Source organism: Dendronephthya gigantea, unplaced genomic scaffold (assembly GCF_004324835.1).
Source record: "Dendronephthya gigantea isolate DGI-Jeju-01 unplaced genomic scaffold, DenGig_1.0 000044F, whole genome shotgun sequence".
Taxonomy (NCBI): domain Eukaryota; kingdom Metazoa; phylum Cnidaria; class Anthozoa; order Malacalcyonacea; family Nephtheidae; genus Dendronephthya; species Dendronephthya gigantea.
The window spans coordinates 1,468,624-1,491,492 of NW_021163054.1; the positions used below are offsets into that span (position 1 = coordinate 1,468,624).

At 36.3% G+C, this 22,869-nt stretch overlaps 2 protein-coding genes and 1 pseudogene across 2 annotated transcripts; all 3 read left to right on the top strand.

Annotated features, from left to right (window-relative positions):
* The first annotated feature begins 1,760 nt into the window (after window positions 1-1,760).
* LOC114527398 lies at window positions 1,761-2,279 on the top strand. Its single transcript, XM_028549026.1, has one exon. The coding sequence runs from the start codon at window positions 1,761-1,763 to the stop codon at window positions 2,277-2,279; it is 519 nt and encodes a 172-aa protein (XP_028404827.1).
* Window positions 2,280-11,643: 9,364 nt separating this feature from the next.
* Window positions 11,644-12,597, top strand: LOC114527399. Its single transcript, XM_028549028.1, has one exon. The coding sequence runs from the start codon at window positions 11,644-11,646 to the stop codon at window positions 12,595-12,597; it is 954 nt and encodes a 317-aa protein (XP_028404829.1).
* A 3,258-nt stretch (window positions 12,598-15,855) lies between these two features.
* Window positions 15,856-18,236, top strand: LOC114527400 (annotated as a pseudogene).
* The last annotated feature ends 4,633 nt before the right edge of the window (window positions 18,237-22,869 follow it).

The following is a 22,869-nucleotide window of genomic DNA, read 5'->3' on the forward strand; positions in this document are numbered from 1 at the left end:
ATGGATCTTTATGAGTGCAATAGTATGAATATTTTCATGTGGTGAAAGTACTGAAAGATCAATGAGACAGCCATTCCATTGCAGAAATGAAAGCATTCATTACTGCACCAGTATTTGTTTTATATGGCAACATAATAATTAATTGTTAATGATTATAATGCCTTCTGTTTATTAGCATTGAAGTACAGCAGGATGGCTGCAAAGGGAATGTAACCTATGTCACACTTTAAAGACAATTTATTAATGAGGAATTACATGATTACAGCCAAATGACACACATTCATTATACCTGAAGAGGTAGATGCAGATGCTGATGCAGGATCCGGGTTTAAATAACTAACACCTCATCGGATTGTTCATCAGTAGAGATTCCTTCATCATTAAATTTGATCTACAGTATAAATTATATTGAAATTGATGGTTTTTGACATTCAAAATACAATCAATCAGAGCCTGTTGGTTAGCTATGAACTTCTAAGATTTTGCCTTGACATTCTGATAACTGTCTACAATATGCAATACCTCTTGAGCATTTTTAGACTGATCTTCAGAGCACATAGTCATGTGCTGACGTAATTTGTAGAGAGGAATATTGTCACCACAGCTGTAACATTCTTGCTTTTCAGCATTTTCATCCTCAACCTTCATTCAATAAATAGAATTTTATGTTGAAAATCACTGCAATTTGTGGTAATTGTTTAAGGCTTGATTAGAACTAGCTTGATCTGGGTTAAACTATAGCACACTATTTTGGGTCATATACTTCTGCATGGTTGTTTGTTTCACTGCTTTAAAAATCATAATTCCTTTTGAGAAAGAAAAGATCACTGGAAAACATAGTCAAGATTTCTGTGAAAACATATTGGATAATTTCATTTGAGGATTATTTTGCATTAATTAACATGGGGTAAGGACAATTGTCAATTAGTAATGTATATTCGTACAAGAAAATTATTATATATATTAATTTTATGAAATAAAGCAGAATTAATACATATTTATATTTTCTTCATCTTCCAATGGCTCCATTGATAAATTTCTTTGAATAGGCAAAACATATATTATAGCTGACTTTATTCCATAATCATTTTTTAAATATGGAATAGAGTAACCACTAAATATGGAATAGAGTAACCACTAAGATTAATTCCTTTCCTGAACATTGTCTGTATAAGTCAAATCCACCTCCCTCCTCCAATCGAGGATAGTTTGAAAATAACTCTTCTTGCAAATGCTTAAAGTCGCCTCTTTTATTTTTGAAAACAATTGTCTTCTGCCCCAATCCAGCTTCTCTTAACTCCTGTTTATAAGATGCAGGTGGAACCTTGCGCTGATTTTGATTTTACAACACACAAAAGTCATGGGTCCAGGTTTCCTTTACTTTATATGGTTGGAAACGTGCCCTTCCCTTTCTTCTTGACCCAGTTGGCAATGTAGTTTGTATATGCCTCTTTTGGCTCTGGTAGTTTCCAGACCATGAATGTGAAGCTGATGTTACACCAGAGATAGAGGGGGATGAAGAGGTAGAAGGGGATGAAGAGGTAGAGGGGGGTGAAGAGATGGAAGAGGCCAATATAGGCAATATGGGGGATAGACAGCACACTCCCAAGCGCGGTGCGCAAAAATTAAATAATTCTATATCTAGTACGCCCAGTAAGCCAGTTCGAGCAAAAATTTCTAAACCTAATGACTCAAAAGAGATGACGGAGGAAGACAAAACGACAGAAACATCGTCAGTAACAAGTATGTTCGAAATGATAATGACAAAGCTTGGCAAGTTAGACATTACTGACAGCCGCATGAAATCTGTCGAGCAAGAATTGAAGGAAATGAAGCATTCACTTGAGTTTGTCCATGCCGAAGTTAGAGAGCTCAAGGAAGAAAATGAAAAGCGTAAGAAGAGCGACGATGAGACGCAGCAAAGACTACGAAAGCTAGAAGAAATTAACACTGATTTAAATAATCGCGTCATTGACCTACAAGCAAGGTCAATGCGCGATAATTTGATTTTCTATAACGTGCAAGAAAATGACGAAGAAAACTCGACTGAGATTGTTCACAGTCTATTGGAATCTCATTTTAAAATCCAAGATGCGAAATCCATAAAGATTGACCGTGCGCATAGAATGGGAAAGAAGCAGCGAGGTGCAACGAAGCCACGTACCATTGTAGCGAAATTCAATTATTTTCCAGACAAGGTGCGCATATTGGCCAATGCGAAGAATCTCAAGGGTACAAATATTGGGGTTTCCGAACAGTTCCCTCAAGAAATTGTCTAGATTCGGAAACGTCTATACCAAGAATTGAAAAAAGCTAGAGAAACAGGCAAGAACGCAAAATTGGTAAGGGATAAACTCTACATTGATGGACAGCTTTTTAGGGAACAACGTTAGCATCGAATTTCAAAATATCACTAGATTAATATCGTAATAACTTACTTAGTATTTCACTTTTTAAATAAATCACTATGACACAACAACCCACAGAAGAGATGTGTGATCAAAATAATTTTGCATTTCACAGTCTTTCTAACAATGAATTTGAAATTTTAAATGCTACAAATAAGCTAAGTCAAAGTGATATGGATAGACTGAGCCATATGAAATTTAATCCATTTCAGTTCGATTCAAATATAGCGCTTTCCGCTAATAATTTAAACCTTGACACATCTTTTAATACAAACAGTATTAAGTGCAATTATTATCTACCAAGTGAATTCAAAAACCAAACCAAAAATATTGTCGGACAAGAAAAATTCTCGCTGTTACATTTGAATATAAGGAGTATAGCAAATAAATTTGATTCTTTAAAAAATCTGATTGACACTTTGAATTTACCTTTTCAAGTAATAGGACTTACTGAGACATGGTTAAATGAAAATAGTGCGAATTGTTTTAACCTGGAAAATTATGAATACCTAGGTTCGAACAGACCAACAAAAAAAGGTGGTGGAGTCGGATTATATATTTTAAAACAATTAGAGTTCAAAAGTCGAAACGACTTGTCAAAAAATATAGAAAATATAATTGAAACTAAGTTCACTGAAATAATGAACACTTTTGGTAAAAGTTTCATTATCGGAGTAATCTATAGACCTCCGAATAGTAATTTTGAAACGTTTAAAAACACATTGAATACAATTTTAGAAAAGATTGACAAAGAAAACAAAGTTTGTTATTTAATGGGAGACTTTAACATTGGCCTTTTTAAATCAGAATCTTGATTATGCAAACCAATTTGTTGAACAATTATTCACTTCATCATTTTTTCCTCTAATCACTAAACCTACAAGGATTACTTATCATACTGCAACATTAATTGACAACATCTTCACGAATAACATAGAAGTACTTGATAATAGCTCAAATGGTATCATTTTCAGCGATATATCAGATCACTTACCTATAGTACACACGTTTAACAGTCAACGTGTACTGGACAAAAACAATGATAGGGGTAATGTAAATAATACTACATATCAAAGAATATTCAAAAAAGCTAACATAGAAACGTTTACAGATGCTATTAAAGGTATTTCCTGGAATGAAATATTAATGAAACAAACGACCCAGAAATAGCCTATAATAAGTTCTTAAAATTGTTCATGGAATTATATGATGCAAATTTCCCATTAAAAAAAAGAAAAAACAATGGAAAGATAAATAAAAACAAAAACCCATGGATAACCAACTGTATATTAAAATCTGTTAGAAAGAAGGATAAGTTATATAAATCTTTTCTCATAAATCCAAACGATAAAAATAAGCAAATATACAACAAATATAAAAATAAACTAAATCATATCATAAAAATAGCAAAAAAGACATATTACGAAGAAGAGTTAATAAAACATAAACAAAATTCAAAAAAAATGTGGAAAATCCTTAATGAAGTACTTAATAAACCTAAACAAAATACCATGATATCAAAACGTTTTGTTGAAACCTGCACATCAAATATAATTGATGATCCAAAAGAGATAGCTAACAAATTCAATGACTACTTTATTAACATCGGACCCAATTTAGCAAAGAAAATAAAACAGAATGAAAATAATAGCTTTGATAAGTATCTTTCAGGTAGTTATCAATCTAGTCTCTTCCTCAGTCCTATCACAGAACATGAGCTTGAAACTGAAATGAAAAACCTGAAGGTAAATAAGAGTTTTGGATATGATGGTATTAGTACTAAAATTGTCAAAATAATTGCTAAAGAAATTTCTAAGCCATTAGCGCACATATTTAACCTAACATTTTCAGATGGAACCATTCCAGACAGCTTAAAGGTCGCCATAGTTACACCAATATTCAAAGGTAATGACGAAAAAAATTTGAAAATTATCGACCAATATCTGTACTAAACTGTTTTTCAAAATTACTAGAAAAGCTTATGACTCAGAGATAACAAAATACATTGATAAGAACAATATTTTATCAAAACATCAGTACGGTTTTAGAAAAAACAGATCAACAGAACTAGCAATACTTGACTTCGTTGACAAAATTATCAAGGCTATTGACCAAGGAAAATTCACTGTTGGTATTTTCCTTGATTTGTCAAAGGCTTTTGATACAATTAATCACAAGATTCTGATAAGCAAACTCAAACACTATGGCATAAGGGGAGTTGCCAAAAAATGGTTTGAAAATTATCTATATAATAGAAAGCAAATTGTAAAATATAATGGGATACAGTCAGAAGAAATGACTATCACAAGTGGTGTACCTCAGGGATCAGTGTTAGGTCCTTTATTATTTCTTTTATATATAATGATATCCAAAATTGCAGTGAACTGATTTCAATTATATTATTTGCAGATGACACAAACATATTATTTAGTCATTCCTGTCTTGAAACTTTAAATGAAATTATTCAAATTGAAATGAACAAAATTACAGATTGGCTAAATGTCAATAAACTTTCAATAAATACTACAAAGACCAAATTCATTCTTTTTAGATCAAAAAATAAAAAACCTAAGCATGCTATAAACATTTTCATAAATAATGAAAACATTAAACAAGTCAAAAAAATCACATTCTTAGGAATTGTCTTGATGAATTTCAAACATGGTGTGATCATGTGGACTTAATATAAAAAAAATTGCTTAAATGTGCAGCAATAATTTCCAGAGTTCGACATTTTATAAACCTTAATTCCTTAAAACTCATTTATTATGCATTAGTCTATCCATATCTAATTTATGGTAACCTCATTTGGGGTAATACGTACAAATCTCGTACACAAAAGTTAATGAACATCCAAAAAAAAATTGTAAGATTAATAACATTTAAAGGATATTTTGACCACACAGAACCAATTTTTAATGAATTGCAAACACTCAATATCCACAAAATAAATGATTACTTGACAAGTTTATTCATGGTTAGGTATTTTCATTTACAAAATTTGCCAGAGGTATTTGCAAATTACTTTCTGAATAATAAGGAAATCCATAAGTACAATACAAGGACCTCGTCATTATTACACAAAAATTGTAACAGAACAAATTATGCAAAACACACTCTTTCTAATTAAGGTATAGATGTGTGGAATAATCTACCAACGCAATATAAAAATATTAAATCGTACGGTACTTTCAAAAAAATAATGAAAAAGTACTTTCTGCAATTAAATACAAATGCATGAAAAGTATGCTCTAATCTACACAATTGGCTGCTGTATTTTGCTTATTATGATTGTTGTCAGCAAAAATAATTATCTGTCAACAAATTTTGTACTATTAATCATATATACTATATAGCTTACTATTATACCATAGTTTACTATTTTTCCTTTGTTCCTTTCTCATAAATACTTGAAGTCGAACTGACTAAATTTTATATTATAACTAGTTTAAATTTTGTTATCTAGGGACCTTAAATAAAAGCCTATATGGTTTCTAGTAGGTTCCTAGCCTTATACTGTAAATATTTTAATGGTGAAAATGTAAATATTTGGGCAAAAAAATAAAAAAAAAAGAAAAAAAAGAGGTTGATCACGCTTAGGGGCCTGGAAATATTCTCCTATGAAATTTAAAAGATCAAAGGGGGCATGAATTATTTGCAATAAGATGTGTACAATTATCAGAGCCCTATTATTATTTAATTACTGAAACAAATTATGTGATTGAGGATTGGAAGAGTACTGTGAGTCATAATCTAATATTCTTTTGTGTCTATACTATAAATGATCACAAAAACATGCAACTTGTGGCAAAATAAACCATTTAAATACTTATCAAGCAAAGCACCAAAATGTTTTCATCCATTAAAAACTAGGTAGGATTGATTTATGTGCATTCGACTAAATCTAGCATCACCCCAATCAATGCTCCACCCAGAAATTAATCCCCCCAGTAAAGGTCAATTAGGTAATCGAAAATATTAATTTAAACATATATTTAATTAAAAATTAATATACAAAATATTAAAAATTTCGTCGAGATACGGTACCTGTAGTTTAGCATTTCCCTATTTAAGCGGGTCGAGCTTGAATGAGGAGCCAGAGAAGCATTTTGATCGTTCTTTGTAGTCTCTTTTAAAATAGAGACAGACCTTTCTAGTAAATTAACTGCTCTGGACAAAGTGGAACCAGAAGAATGATCGAAATTAGTCGTTTGTGTTGTCGTTTGTTCCTTGTCTGTTGACGCCATTTTAAGACAAACAGAAAATTAGCATGCACACGAGCTGTCTGTTTCGCGCGGTTTAACATTGATTTAAAGTGTACTTCACTAGTTTAGCCTCAATTTTGCTGAGTGTACCCCAGTGTCAGACCATTATCCGATCATATCCACATGTGTACCTCGTCAGATTTTCAGACGCAACGTCGTGTTATTTTTTACCCTTTCACCGCATGTCAAACGTCATTCGGACCATTGACAGTATTTGCAATTCGTTATTCGGGCACTTTTCATCATTTCATGTACGACAGAAAACTTTCGGGTGAAACATTTTTGATCAGGTAGAACATAACTTGTTTAGCCGAAACGTATTGTATTCATACAGATGTTAAACAGGCAGAACGTATTCTCTTCAGGCATACTAACGCAACAGTAGACACAACGAATCCTGAATGATCGCATCGACCTGTTAACTAGTCGACTGATATTTTTGAACCGAATACCGCTCCATATATTTTGGGAGTTGCTACCACTTGCTTTAAAGCCTTTACTATCTCCATACTTGTATGAGTTGTCTGTAGGTCAGGTTGCTGACTCGGAAAATTGGCGAATGATGTACCCCAACCTGGATTCCACAATATAGAGTGGGAGCCTGAATTCTGATCGAACGGTCCTTGCTGATTCATACCGGTGTTCACAAAACTATCATTCGCTTGACATGGTTCATAACGATCACAGTCCCTGCTGTAAGCGCCATTTGGTAACCTTGAACCGCCACTGTCATACATCCTTGAACTCATCTTAGGCGTAACAATCGGAGGCAAATTTCCCCCTGCGGAAATATTTGATTGACCCACATTTGCACTAGAAGATACTGATGGTAGAATGTTATTACTGCGCTCTCCTTGTGCATATGTTTGGTTGCTCACCCTGGGAATGTTTTCCGACACCCTTTCTGTTACGAATAAATTGGACTTATGAGAGATTAACTCGTCTTGCTTCGTCGGAATTGGATCTTTCTTAGATGACACGGTCGAGGAGTTCGTTTGGGCATTTGAGTATGCCAAAGCGGCAGTACTCCTACTTGACTGCTTCACCTCAGATGTAAGATTCTGACCCCTTGACTTTAATACACTTTCTTTTGATTCCGCACTTTGTATTTCCCGACGGAACACATTGGGTGAGTCACGACCTTCTACCGATTGTTCTTCGAGAATGTTGAGGCTTACCATGGCTTCCTCTCTTTTTATCTGTGCTTCCAACAATTCGCTTTCATTTTGCAACTCCAACATTTTCTTCGCTATTTTTTGCTGTTTTACTACTTGCTCTACATTCATTTGAGCTTGTGCCAATCTTTCTCTCTTTCTTGATAATGTTGACAACTTGGAACAACCGTCACTCTGAGAGCCCAACGTCCTTTTCCGGACTAATTTCATCCTTCCACGACTTCATCATAGCTTCAAACTGAACTGATTTATGCATTTGCACTTCATAAACATCACAGGCAAGTTTACGCTCGAACTCGTTGTCTAACAAATGCATGTATTTACAGTGTTTACAAAGTCACGCCATACCTGATGATACGAAGCCAATTTCCTTTCAATATCAACCAATCCCCCACACTCGTTTATAAGCAATTCTACTTATCTTCGAATTATTGTTAAACTGCTGATATAACCAGTTCAGTACATATACAGAGTTCTCCGTTTTTCCGCTTTGTCCCCATCCAAATCCCTTCGCATATTACCAGTTTTTAAACTACTTCCTTTACCCAGTCTCCTCCCCAATGATATGCCAGAAATACCATACTCTGAACACGCATAATTTCCTTCCTCGGGTCCTGGGGGCAACTCTTCTTTAATTGAAGTTCCCTGAACTTCCGACCAAGAGCGAATTGACATATTATAAATCTCCTTCAATATAGTTTTAAACAGTTAACACAATAAATCCATTTTGAAATCTGAAAACTTGAATGTGACTCCTATCACATTGAATACATTCCTCTATCGCATGAACAATATATCTACTCCAATTTACCCAGTTATCGAACTCGTAAACGCATTGTTTCTTTATATGAATGAATGGTTTACTAATCAAATAAACATTTACAATGAAGATTACTATAAATTAACGACACCAAATATTTATAAATACACTACAAACATTCTACAAAGCCTTATTGTTACACACTTACCAGATTGTTCGATCGTATTCTCTTAAATCTCAATATTTTTACATGATTTAACCAATTTAACGTACACCAATACTGTTAATCTCGTTCCTTTCTCTTTCACTTTCATTTTACTTACTCATCGCCAGTCCCTTACCGGTGTACCGGAAATGAAATATACATCAACTATAAATTTCAAATACTATGAACATATGGTAGCTACAGTTTTATTATGATATTAGAAGGAATTTGGCTCAAAGAACTCAAGTCACAAAAAGTAGTCAACATACCTAAACATGTTTTGTAACCAATAATTATTACATTATGGGAAAGCAATGCCCTTGTGTATTCTCCCAATTTTATATTTAGCATGAAAATTGCGAAGTGAATACTATCAAATTACAATTGTTAATATATCCATGGAAATATTTTTTATTCAGTTAATGAAAAATTTCCATATTTTATTTAACAATAAAATTGGTATATGGCTGACTGACAGGCATATCAAAAGTTTACCATTTCAAATTCGTCTCCTTTAATTTGACATTTATGGCATCAGATAAATTATGGCCATGCAAGAGTAGTTCAACTGAGTTACACTCATTGGAGCAATTCTATTGATTTTAGCAATTATTAAACATGCAATAATTCAACTAGTTTTACAATAATACCAATCAATTGTATCTCTATAATTAATAGCACTTTTTTTCTACATCAGGCATATAGTTTGGGGTTTTCAAATAGTTAGTAAAACCTGTACATATAAGAATTGAAACATTAGTTCAGTCTGTCACAGTTCCTGCCAATATCCAGTTGGAGATTAACTTTGCTAATAGTTCCAGCCTTATCCAGTACAATGGAGATTACATTTGCTAACAGTTTCCATGTTATCCAGTTGGAGATTAACTTTGCTAATAGTTCCAGCCTTATCCAGTTGGGGATTAAATTTGCTAACAGTTTTCTCGTTATCCAGTTGGAGATTAACTTTGCTAATAGTTCCAGCCTTATCCAGTTGGGGATTAAATTTGCTAACAGTTTCCACCTTATCCAGTTGAAGATTAACTTTGCTAACAGTTCCAGACTTATCCAGTTGGACATTAAATTTGCTAACAGTTCCAGACTTACCCAGTTGGAGATTAAATTTGCTAACAGTTTCCATTTTATCCAGTTGGAGATTAACTTTGCTAATTGTTCCAGCCTTATCCAGTTGGGGATTACATTTGCTAACAGTTTCCACCTTATCCAGTTGGAGATTAAATTTACTAACAGTTCCAAACTTATCCAGTTGGACATTAAATTTACTAACAGTTCCTGCCTTATCCAGTTGGATCGACATTACCAACACTAACAGCTTCTCCTGACTTAGCATAACAGATTTCCATCTAAGGATCAGTTATCACTGCATATGCCAGCTGTGCATTTATCTAACAACTATTAAGCAAGATTATTAAGCAATCATCGCCATGACCAGCTGATGTCATTGTCAGTGGAGATTTACGTATTGTATAACAAGCAATTAATGTACTGTGAGATTCATGACCTCATTCTGGATTAGAAAACTAGCATTGATGTATTGGTACAATTATGTCAGTTGACGATATGATTTACCGTTCAAACTCATGTCAATTACTTTTGGGTGGAATTTTATATCAAGCAATTACTATACATTATTTTATTTATTATTTTTGTACTATTTTCAACTTTTATACAGTAATTTCAACAATATAATCACATACATGTTCAAAAATATCAATATTATATCAATATTAACAGCTCAATACAGATCAATATTAACAGCTAAAACCAACAACATTGCAACACTAACATTGCATAGCTAACTAAACAAGGAAAATCTAACAACTTTAAAATAAATATTAACTGTAGCTTCCGAATAGTTAATATTTATTGTTAGTTTGCGAACCGTCGGAACGTACCGGAATGATTTCGGGGGGGACAGATGCATGAAAAAGAAGGGCAAAATCTAGTTAAAACAAAACTAAAGGGCGAAGGAGAAAAACCTGATTTATAGTTCACATTTGGACCACTTAGACGTAGATGGACACAGTCGGTAAGAGGATACTATACACTTATATTTGGCATGTTTTGTTTGTAAATATATATATATATATGTGTACGTGTACGTGTACGTATATATATATATATATATAAATTTGTATAGAAAACCGTATCAGATAAAGAAAGTATGTGTTTGCGTGTGTCGAATGGCGGCGATTGAACATAACGGAGCGTAGGCCCTTAACAGTTTTCGACTATTTGTTCGATTGGTAGAACTTAAATCGGGAATAATACTAATGAAGTAATTTGACTAGCGAGGTGAGGAAAGAAGCATGTCAACGGAGTCTAAAGTAAAATTGTTAGAAATTGTGGGCGACGAAGCGGCGAAGAACGGTAAAAATGGAAATCAGGACGGCGAGAAAGTTCAATTTGGCGGAGAATTTGCAAGATAAGTTGCATGAACTTTACGAAGCGAGTGCTGTTGAGATAGAGAAATAATCAAGGGCGTACAAGCGAGTTCATTGCTTATTAACCGGAAGTAGTGATGACACGAAGTAAGTTTTAACGGAAATGGAAACTTTCGATAAGAAGTGGAAGTGTTTTGTCTACATTCATGTATGTTGTTGGAGAAACAATGTGACCAAGACCTTGCAGATTCGATATACGAAGAACAAAAAAGGCAAAAGTTAGAGTCGGATGCTCTTATAACGGAATGGCGTGCCCAACCACACAGTATGACGGAAGTAACTTTGATGGATATTTTGAAAATTCGTAGCGACAAATCTTGTGGAAGACAAGTTCAAGGTTATCTTAACAATCGAAACAAAAAGAACATATGGAGTTGGTTAAGTTGAATCTAGAGCAAATAAAGAGAAGGCAAACCTTAGAAAGGGAAGAGCAAGAACTAAGAAGAAAAAGAGAGCTCATGGAAGCACAAATGGAGGCCGAGAAAGCTATCGTATCCTATCAGGTCGCTTCAGAATTCGAGGATGAACATCTACCTACAACGGAAGTGGATGTCCCTCTTTTGCCTAAGAAAGAACAAACAGACCAGCAAAAGATAATTCCAAATCTGGCAGAAACACCTGGTACGAAACCTGTACCAAGTCAGTCGTATCATCAGGAGATAGTTGGGGCGTTACGACATGTGGTTAACTCTCCAAGGATCGAGTATTTGAGGTTCAATGGGGATCCGTTGAGATACGTAACCTTCATACGTAATTTTGAGGTTTGTCTAGAAAAGGATAATCCTGACCAAGAAAGAAAGCTGCAGTTGTTAATACAACACTGCGTTGGGAAGGCAAGAGAGGTGATTGAAAGCTGTATTAATCTCGAGAATGGATACAAGGTAGCGAAGGAGACATTGAAATTGAATTTTGGGAAACTGCATATCATTGCAGAGGCTCATGTAAAGAAGCTCATGACATTGCCTGACTTGAAAACCGTCGACGGACCATCGTTATTGGAATTTGCGAGACATCTAACGACAGCAGAAAGAACGCTGATTGGAATGGGGTCAGAATATACAGCAGACTTGAACTATATGAGCACTCTTAGAGAATTGGTAAAGAAATTATCTATGTTCCTCAGAGCCAAGTGGACGGAGCAAGCAGGAAAATTAATGGAATCAGGACGGCGACCATCTTACGGAGAATTGGTAAAGTTTGTCCAGGAACGAGCATGGTTGGTGGACAATGAATTTGGGAGCGATATGGCGAAAGTATCGGGAACACGAAAGAGGCTAAAGGAAACAAGACGAAGAATGGCAACAGTCACAGATCCTTTATGACTGGCGAGAAGGAGGATGACGAGCGATTTGGGCATTCAGAACGACCCAGAGATGTATTATGTGTTCTGGACCACATGGAGTGTGGCATTGTAATGCATTTAAAGAACTGGAGTATGCAGAGAAGAGAAAACGTGTGCAAGAATATGGTCTTTGCAACAAGTGTCTTGATAGAGAACATATAGCTAAAAACTGCCCAAAAACAAGATTTAGGTGCCTCGTTGATAAATGTAATGGCAAGCATCACACCTTAATGCACGAAGAAGACAAGTCATCTCTCGCTGGTAAAAACCAAAAGGAGAATTACAAAGAAGGAGATAATTAAACAGAAGACAACGCTCGGCAAGATGAGAAAGCGAAGAAGGGAGATGGTCAAACTGGGGTCGGCGACAAGACTGGCGAGTTAACAGCAACGACGAGGGAAGGCAGTGAAAGCAAGGTGTGTTTGGGAGTTATTCCTGTCAAAGTGTCAACAACAAATGGAGATAAGGTTGTGAATACATACGCTCTAATGGATAACGGTTCAGAGGTGACTCTATGCCATGAACAATTAGCGAAAGAGCTCGATTTATTCAGGGACAAAATAAGCTGTACGTTGACAGGTATGACCGGAAGCAGCAAAGTGGAAGGTCAAATGGTGAATATCGTGGTGAAATCAATAGATGAAGCCTTTACAGTCGAGTTCTGGGATGTTAAGAGGGTGAAAGAGATGCCTATATAAACAAGCTGTGTTGCAAGGCGAGAGGATCTCAGCAAGTGGTTCCATCTCTGTGATTTATGCATACCAGAAATTGAGAATGGAAAGGTAATGCTATTGATAGGTTTAAGGAGCACCCAAATCTGTTTTTACCATTGGATTCCAAGGTGGGAGGAGAGACAGATCCTGTAGCAATCAAATATTGTCTCGGATGGATGGTAATGGGCTCAGTCGGTGAGCAGAAAGAAGATCCGTAGTTCGATTGGTACGATTAAGCTTCAAGGAGAAGAGCGTCTGATGAAAGGCTGCGGTGGGCAGGCGTACATGGAACCCGAACAATGGAACAACTGGGGGGCACTTGAAGAGGTCCAACGAAATAGTAATCAAATCTTAACTCAACAGCTCGAAAGGCCTTGGAACACTAATTTCGGAGATAAGTCAGCGGATATCAAAGTGGAAGCATCAGTGGAGGATCAAAGGGCTTTAAGTCTAATAGAAAGATCATTGATGATGAAAGATGGTCATGATCAAACTGCTTTGCCATGGCAGGGGGGTTCGCCTAATCTGCCAAACAACAAGCAGATGGTCGAGAGAAGGCTTTATTCGTTGAAGAACTGATTAGGGAAGGATGGTGAACTCCTGGAAAAGTACACTACAACGATGGAAGATTACATGGCTAAAGGTTATGCCGAAAGAATCCCACTAGAAGAATTTATACCTGTTAATAGTCTGGTTTGGTATTTGCCTCACCATCCTGTTGTGCACCCATGAAGCCAGAGAAAGTGAGAGTGGTTTTTGACTGTGCCAATATAAAGGAACATCATTGAATCAACAGTTATTACAAGGTCCCGATATGGCAAATTCCTTGGTCGGTGTGTTAATAAGATTTCGGGAGGAACGCGTCGCATTAGTAGCAGATATAGAATCTATGTTCCACCAGATCGGAGTAGACCCAAAGGATTGTGACGCACTTCATTTCCTCTGGTGGGAGAGTGGAAATATCAAGGAAGAGCCAAAGGAATATCGAATGGTAAGGCAAGTGTTTGGGGCATCGTCACCCTACATCGCTAATCTATGTGTGAGGAAGGCGGTATGCGAGAATCAGGAAGAATATGATGCGGAAACTGTAAAAACAATCGAACAAAATATGTACGTTGATGATCTAATGAAATTGGTTTCTAATACGGAGTCTGCTATCAGGCTGGCAACGCAGTTAATGGAACAATGAAGAAAGGCAGCTTTAGATTGACGAGGTGGATTAATAACGATCGGAAGGTGCTTTCACAAATTCCCGAGAAAGAAAGAGCCCAGTCAATGGTTAATTTGGAACTCGAGGACCTTCCAACGGAATCAACACTTGGTCTCTAGTGGAATGTGGAAAACGACTGATTCGTGTGGCGGGCAAAGAATAGCATGGCAAAGAATAACAAAGGCAAACCAAATGTCGATGATGAGAAGAAACATGTTATCGATTGTATGTTCCCTTTTTGATCCGTTAGGCTTCATAGCACCCTATGTAATGAAAGCAAAGTTGCTATTGCAAACCATTTGTTGGTAAAGGTTGGATTGGGATGAAATCATCGGAGAGGAAGAGAAGAAGCATTTGCAACGCTGGATAAAGGATCTATTGCATCTAGAAGAGATCAGAATTAAACAATGTTTCAAGCCAAATGAAGGGGGGAATATCAAGGAAGCACAATTGCATCTCTTCTCAGACGGTTCACGTGTGGGTTATGGTGCAGTTGCTTACTTGCGCGTCATAGATATAAATGATAACGTTCACATCTCATTTATAGTTGGAAGAGCTCGTGTAGCGCCCATTCACGAGATAACGATCCCTCGCTTGGAATTTACAGCTGCGGTAATCTCCGTTAGATTGAGCAAGATGATTTGAGAAGAATTAGAAATTCCCATTGACCAGGTGACATATTGGACAGACTCAACCTCAGTATGGTGGCCCATTGTTATCATAGTAATTTAAACATAAAAATAAATATAAAAGTGTGAAAAATTTTAAAAAACCAAAACTTTTACAAAAAAATTTATATTAATATCCAAATGAAAATTAATTAGAACTTTAATTTAATAAAGAAAAAAAAATTAAAGAAAAAAATGTAAAACAAAGAAATAAAAATAAAAAAAAATAAAATGCTAAAAGTAAAAAAAGTGAAATGCATTTTCAAATTGAAAATGAAATGTTTGGAAGCAGCCCAGCGTTATCATAGACCATGATGCACACGGGTACGCGACGCGGGAAGGGAACTAAGGCAAGCCGCGAGATTGGCTTGTTTTTTCAAAATTTACACAATTTTAACTTGGATATTTGCCTATATAGCGTCATATAATTATGAGTAGAATTCGAAATTCTGACTGGGAAGAGGATGAAGAGCTGCGCGAAGATTTGCAACGATATGTTCTGCAGAATTTACAGGGAAAAGAAGTACTTGATTTCATTCAAAGGGATTATCCGCAGTATTCGTGGAGTCTACCTACTTTGAGCAGACGAATGAGTCACTTTAGAATAAAGTATGTAGATTATGATATTTCAGTTGAAGAAGTCAAAGATGCTTTTAGAAAAGAAAATGCTGGACCTGGACAGCTTCTGGGATATCGGTCAATGCAAAAGAAGATACGAGAAGAGCATAATCTTGCGGTGCCCCACAGTTTGGTGTATGACGTTATGACAGATGAGGATCCAGACGGCTTAAGGCGCCGGCAGAAAATTTGGAATGACTAAAAAAGAAGGGGTCCGACTGGAACGTTTACTTCATTGGTAAGTAGTGTGTAAGAAAGGTTCATAGAGTAACTAGGAATCTAGGATAGATGTTTGTCATGTTTACCCTACTGGAACCCTATTGTCTATGAACAGCCTTTAATTTGAATCATATGATACAATTTATTTTAGGGCTCAAACCACACACACTCTGCTGATGGGCATGACAAAATGATGGGCTTTATCAGGGATACTTTCCCACTTGCTATTTATGGTTTGCAAGATGTTTTCAGTGGAAAGATTATGTACTTGAAGTTATGGATTTCAAACTCGAATCCTAAATTGATTGGGAGGTGATACTTGGAACACTTGACCAAGTGTAAAGGTGACATAAATTGTTATATGTCCAGACAGTGAATTTCACATTTCCCTTGTTCTTTGAAAGTTTGATCCTCCAGACATAATTACTTTAAAAATTTTTGCCCAGTCCCGGTTTGCTCATCAACATTATCCTGTTTTAACCCAGATTATTTTGTCCTAATGCCAGACGATTTTACTTCCCAAGAGGAAAGTGGTGGGACTCAGCACGTTAATCATTAGACTTGTGAAACATGATTATCTATTAATTTAAGTAAACTACCTTTTCTATCTATATTTCAGTGATTAGCTCACGATTGAGACTTGATAAAGGCACGGAAACTGGAGATATGGCAACAATCCATGCTTTTATTAGAAATGGTCATGGTGATGTTGAGAATGCTGAAGACACCATACAATATGGCCCTTCAACAACTAATAAAGTACTGTATTTACACTAATGAACACTTATAATAAGTTATTTACTTGCTATGTATAATAAAGGGTCTACAGTAACTTACAATGCTTTGCTTGAAGCATCACATACTATATAAGTTATAGGGTTCCAGGCTATTAAAATAATGCTGTGTTAAGCAAAATAAAAAAATTAGTTTTTAATCTGTATACAATGTAGATTGAGAGATGGTGGAGGGAGCTTCATGAACGCATGGAAAAATTTTTTAAGCAGCAGTTATCAAGATTATTGCTTCAAGGTTTTTATGACCCTAATGACCCCCTTGACAGGTAATTAATTTTTGCTGATATATTGTTATTTATCATTGATGGTCAACTAGGGGGAGTGCTCCCTTACCACAGTAATGCCCCTGAACCTTCCAAGAGGCAGTGTTTCACACATTCTACAAAAAACTGCTATGAGTAACCTCTAGGTGCCTAGTATGTACTTGATCAACTGTTTGACCCTAACCATGACTGAGGAATGATGAGCACCCCCCCCTCTCCCTTTCCCCCACCAGATGGTGCTGGACCCAAGAATAAATACAAGAATAAATAATGGTATTTATTCTTGTATTATATTTCTCTAAAGAGTAGAAACTGTTAAATTACATCTATTGTGCTTATAATAATCTTCATTTCAATATTGCAGAGACCTTTTGGTTTTGTCTATATTCCCATAATCCAGAAAGAAATGAATGTGTTCATTGAAACAGTCTGGAATTGTCATCGAATTAGGCAGCAAAAAGAAGCTCAATTACCAAAGGGTATTCCTAATCATGTGTATAATTTTCCAGAAAAATATGGTGCTGAAGAATGTGGTATGTATGCATTTTTATGAAAACCATATACATACTGAGAGGAAAAAATAGCTTCCAAAGCCAAACTTTCTTACATTTGAAAGTTGATTGTACAGTATTGTATGCCACTCTTTTCATGCTGTCTGTGAAACTGGATTTTCTTAATCTGATAAACTGATACTTACCAAAATGTATATGAATCCTACCAGGTCTTAACATACTGATTTTGTGATTGTTAACTGTTGCCTAGTGTCTTCCCTTAAGAAGTCAAACTGTTAGCTAGAATTACCCTTTCAGTGGTAGCACCTTCCCTTAAGAAGTAAAATATCTGGCCCTAGAAAACCGGACTAGGCATGATATAGGCATGATGTCCCTTTATTAAAGGTTTAATTAGTTCTGATTTTGTTAATCAGGTTGGCCAGTCACAGAAGAAGCACTAAATGAGGTCAGAGAGCTATCAGGAGTAATGGCAGTGGGAGATGATTATTTATCAGCTGATGTACGAGAAGAATGTGAGCGTGTTATTCCAGCAATTGATGAAGTAAAACCAGAAGATGCATCTGACACATATTTATTCCTAAAAGCAAATTATGGTGTTGACTTGTCATTGTCCGATTATTAAACTTTAAATAATATTGTATAGTAATATTAATATATATTTTAATGTAGTCAAGTCAAGTGCTAAAAACATTAACATAAACAGTTTTTGTTCCCATTAATTGTCTTGCAACTCTTGAATAAAAATGTCAGTCTCAGATGACTGTATATTATACCAATTTAGTTCTCTTCCTCAAGTTTTAACATTTGGCAGTACTTGTTACATTCATGTTCCCTGAGGAAATTTTCCATACCAGTTGTTGACAAGTTTCCACAACAAAAATATAGCTCATCATCATCTATCAAATTTGAGTAGAAATTTCTGGGTCATACAGGCTATATTTTGACCCTTGAATATCTGTCAGCATCATCTTCTGTTGCGTGGCAAAATAGCTGTAGTGAACGAGGCACTGGGCTTTAGCGTAAATTTCCTTAGTTTCATTACTGCTGCTTTCAGGTGCTGCAACAAATTTCCCATTATTGTTCACATATTTAGCAAACTTTCCTGGGACTAAATCTTCCACAGTGACAGGATTGCAATTACGAGTAGAATAATAAACTTTGTTGTACCTGAAACACCGACCAAATTCAGGTGGCACTTTTAAAGCAAAACCTTTAGTAATATGCCTTGCTACTGCATGCATCTGCACCTGCTTGCGAGCATGGTCCTCTACTGCAGTGTTCATGGTGTTCTGAATTGTTTCCCGAGCTCTTGTGTTGTAAGTTTTGACAACATATGTTTTTTGCTTACCATTAACTTCTGCAGTCCCTTTGAAGGCATCTCTGAAGGCACCAGATGAAAATTTTTCTTTTTCCAGCAAAAGTTCCAATTTTGCTTCACTTTGCCATTCCCGAGTTCTTACATCAAATGATTCCAGTTCCAGCATCACTCTTTCCTTTTGTTTTGCTTTCACAAGCTTTCCAGCCATGAGGAGTTGCTCAATTGACACAGATTCTGGAAATTGTGTTTCTAGTTCAGGCAGTTGTGGTGGCCTCTTGCACTTTTTCCTTCTTTGAATAGAAGCAGTTTCTTCACCTTCAGAACTGATACTCGATATATCCATCTCCCCATCCTGTGCACCAATCACAAATCTAACAAGGTAAACCTAGTAAGTAGAAAATGAAATAAATATAAATAGCATAATAACAGTACCTAGATTAAATGAGAAAATAATTCCCCTAAGAGAAAATATCCTGGTTACAGTAAATAATACTGGTGCAATAGATGCAGTGAAACTTCTTTCATTCAAATAAAAATACAATATGTCCCATTTGTTTGCTATTTTTATGGCCCTTTAAACTAACTGTAGGAGAGTATGCATAGCAAGTATATGTGCAGCATTTCCATGAACACATTATTGTATGCACTTATCAATGTAAACTCCATGGAGGAGGGGGGGGACTGGATAAGGGAGGGGACTTGATCAGAAAAGCAATCCCCTTCATGGGAAATTTGACAACTACATGTAGGTTATCCCAGGGATGGGGGCCAGTTTGCCTTGTACTTAGCTTGTTTGCAATTTTTGCCATTTTTACACCACACTATATGAACTACTGCTGGAAACTTAAAGAGAAAATCTTCCCTGCCCCATTGCATATCTATACCTCTCCAAAGCAAGGGGGGGAGAACCAAGCACATATACAACTAATGAGTAATAGCACGCATTTCTCAGACTTCATTTAAGGGCGTTTTTACTGTCTTTATTTATAAATATCATGTGCAAATACAGCCAAATACTTGCCTTATCTTTTTGATGGGGTATCTGCGAAATGTTTGTGCAGGATGGCCCCTTGTTCGACACCAGTATGTCACATGCTGATGCAGGAAGGTTGAAATGTTGGCCACATGCTTTCTTCAGGTTAGCCAATGTTAGCTCTTCGTACTCATAAGGCACGAATTCTCTCGGTTGAACTGGTCGATATGTCTGCTTGTTGTCTGGCTCAGACGATAGCTTTTGAACCACGATTTCCTGTGGTGTAGCCGATGATTTACCTCGGGTCATTCCATCCGTTCTAGTTTGTTTTTCGCTAACCTTTGCTCTAAGGTCATTCCAGGTGACTTGCCTCTTTGGGGGCATCTTAAAATAGACTACACTGACTGCTATTTTTATCGTGGTAAGATTATTTAACCGTGAAAGTGTGAAACTGCCGTGAAATAACGTGAGATACGGTATATTGACACAGAAGACGCAATTTGCATATGGCCTTAGTTCCCACGTCGCGTACCCGTGTGCATCATGGTCTATGATAACGCTGGGCTGCTTCCAAACATTTCATTTTCAATTTGAAAATGCATTTCACTTTTTTTACTTTTAGTAATTAATTTTTTTTTATTTTTATTTCTCTGTTTTACATTTTTTTCTTTAATTTTTTTTTCTTTATTAAATTAAAGTTCTAATTAATTTTCATTTGGATATTAATATAAATTTTTTTGTAAAAGTTTTGGTTTTTTAAAATTTTTCACACTTTTATTTTATTTTTATGTTTAAATTACTATGATAACAATGGGCCACCATACCTCAGTCCTGAAATGCATTTTTAACGAGACGAAAAGATTCCATACCTTCTAATCAAATCGGCTCACAGTCATACGAAATGGTTCCTCTCAACACGAATGGCAGTATGTTAGTAGCGATAAGAATCCAGCAGACAATGCATCGAAGGGTTTGAAATTAGATGCCATGATGGAAACCGATCGATGTTTAAAGGGCCCAGATTTCCTATAGCAAGGCGAATTGGATTGGCCAGCAAACCTTGTGATTCCTCCTATTAAACCTGACGATCTGGAAGTGAGAAAAGAAGGTCTGATTTATACCACCATGGTTAAGAAATCTCCATTTGATGCGTTGATCGAATGGTACTCAAGTTGGTGGAAGTTGAAAAGAGGGGTTGCATGGCTTATACGCTATAGAACATTCTTGCTGAAGAACTTAAAGCGAACGAGTCCAAGAAACAGCGAAGCAGATAAGGGCGAATTGAAGTTGACAAACTTATCTGTGGACGAGCTTCGGGTGACAGAACGGGCAATTCTGTGTCAAGTGCAAAAGGAGGCATTCCCAGAAGTGAAAGGAATAATTACAGCAGAACAGGCAAAACCAAAGACGGCGCAAAAGAGAATGGGCGTATCGTTGTATAAGCTTTCCCCCGAAATGAAAAATGGACTGCTCGTCGCGGGCAGCCGATTACGACACGCTAGTATTCCGAGTGAAGGGAAACATCAAATCATCCTCCCTTACAAGAACACAGTGACAGATTTAATTATAAAGGAGTGTCATGATGAAGTGGGGCACATGGGTCAAAACTCTGTACGGTTGTATCTTCACTTGTTCGACAGTCCGCGCTGTACACATAGAAATATTGCATTCACTCGATACTGACTCTATGATAAATGCATTAAGAAGGTTTATCAGCGTCCGCAGTTGTCCAGAGATCATCCAAAGTGATTGCGGAACAAATTTTACCAGCGCGGAAAAGGAACTGAAGAATTTGATAGAAGAATGGAACAAGGAGAAAGTCGAGAATTTCTGTGCACGACAAGGGATACCATGGCTCTTCAACCCTCCAGGGGCAAGGGATACCATGGCTCTTCAACCCGACCTGGCAAGTTTTACAAGCTTTATTGAAAGAGCAAGTTGTATTTGACGAAGTCCTCCTAACAGTGATTGCGGAAACGGCTAACATACTTAACAGTAGACCATAAACACAGAATAGCGATGATCCTTCAGATAACCAACCCCTACGGCCAGGTCAAACCCTTCCTCCTGGAATATTTACCGAAAATGATCAGCATGGGAGAAGATGGAGGCAAGCCCAATATATGGCCAATCTTTTCTATAAGCAGATGGATTAAAGAATACTTGCCAGAACTACAGCGGCGACAGAAATGCCACACTATAAGACCTAATTTGAAGATCGACAACTTAGTTTTAGTTGCGGACAATGGCCATTGGGGAGAGTCATGGAAGTGTTACCGGGGAAAGATGGGTTAATTCGAGCGGCAGACGTGAAGACAAGTTCAACTGTAGTAACGAGGGGAGAGTCATGGAAGTGTTACCGGGGAAAGATGGGTTAGTTCGAGCGGCAAACGTGAAGACAAGTTCAACTGTAGTAACGAGAGCGAAGAGGAAAAGGCGATGAGAAATCCAGACAACGACAACAATATTGCAAAGGCCAATTACAAAGTTATGTCGTTTAGAGTTGGATATTGAGGAAGAAGAAAAGAAGGGGACTGATAAAGACAAATTTGACTCGATAGCGAAAGGATAGTTTAGTAAATTAATGTAGGTGTATAGATTATTCATTTAGGGGTCTGTGTAGCTGCCGAATAGTTAATATTTATTGTTAGTTTGCGAACGGTCGGAACGTACCGGAAAGATTTCGGGAGGGACACATGCATGAAAAAGAAGGGCAAAATCTAGTTAAAACAAAACGAAGGAGAAAAACCTGATTTATCGTTCACATTTGGACCATTTAGACATAGATGGACACAGTCGGTAAGAGGATACTATACACTTATATTTGGCTTGTTTTGTTTGTAAATAATTGTATATATATATATATGTAAATCTATGTAAAATTTGTATAGAAAACCGTATCAGATAAAGAAAGTATGTGTTTACGTGTGTTGAATGGCGGCGATTGAACATATAACAGAGCGT

What these genes read in the sequence shown, in the direction of transcription:
- LOC114527398 (XM_028549026.1), top strand. Translation starts at nt 1,761, where the DNA reads ATGACAAAGCTTGGCAAGTTAGACATTACTGACAGCCGCATGAAATCT.
- LOC114527399 (XM_028549028.1), top strand. Translation starts at nt 11,644, where the DNA reads ATGGAGTTGGTTAAGTTGAATCTAGAGCAAATAAAGAGAAGGCAAACC.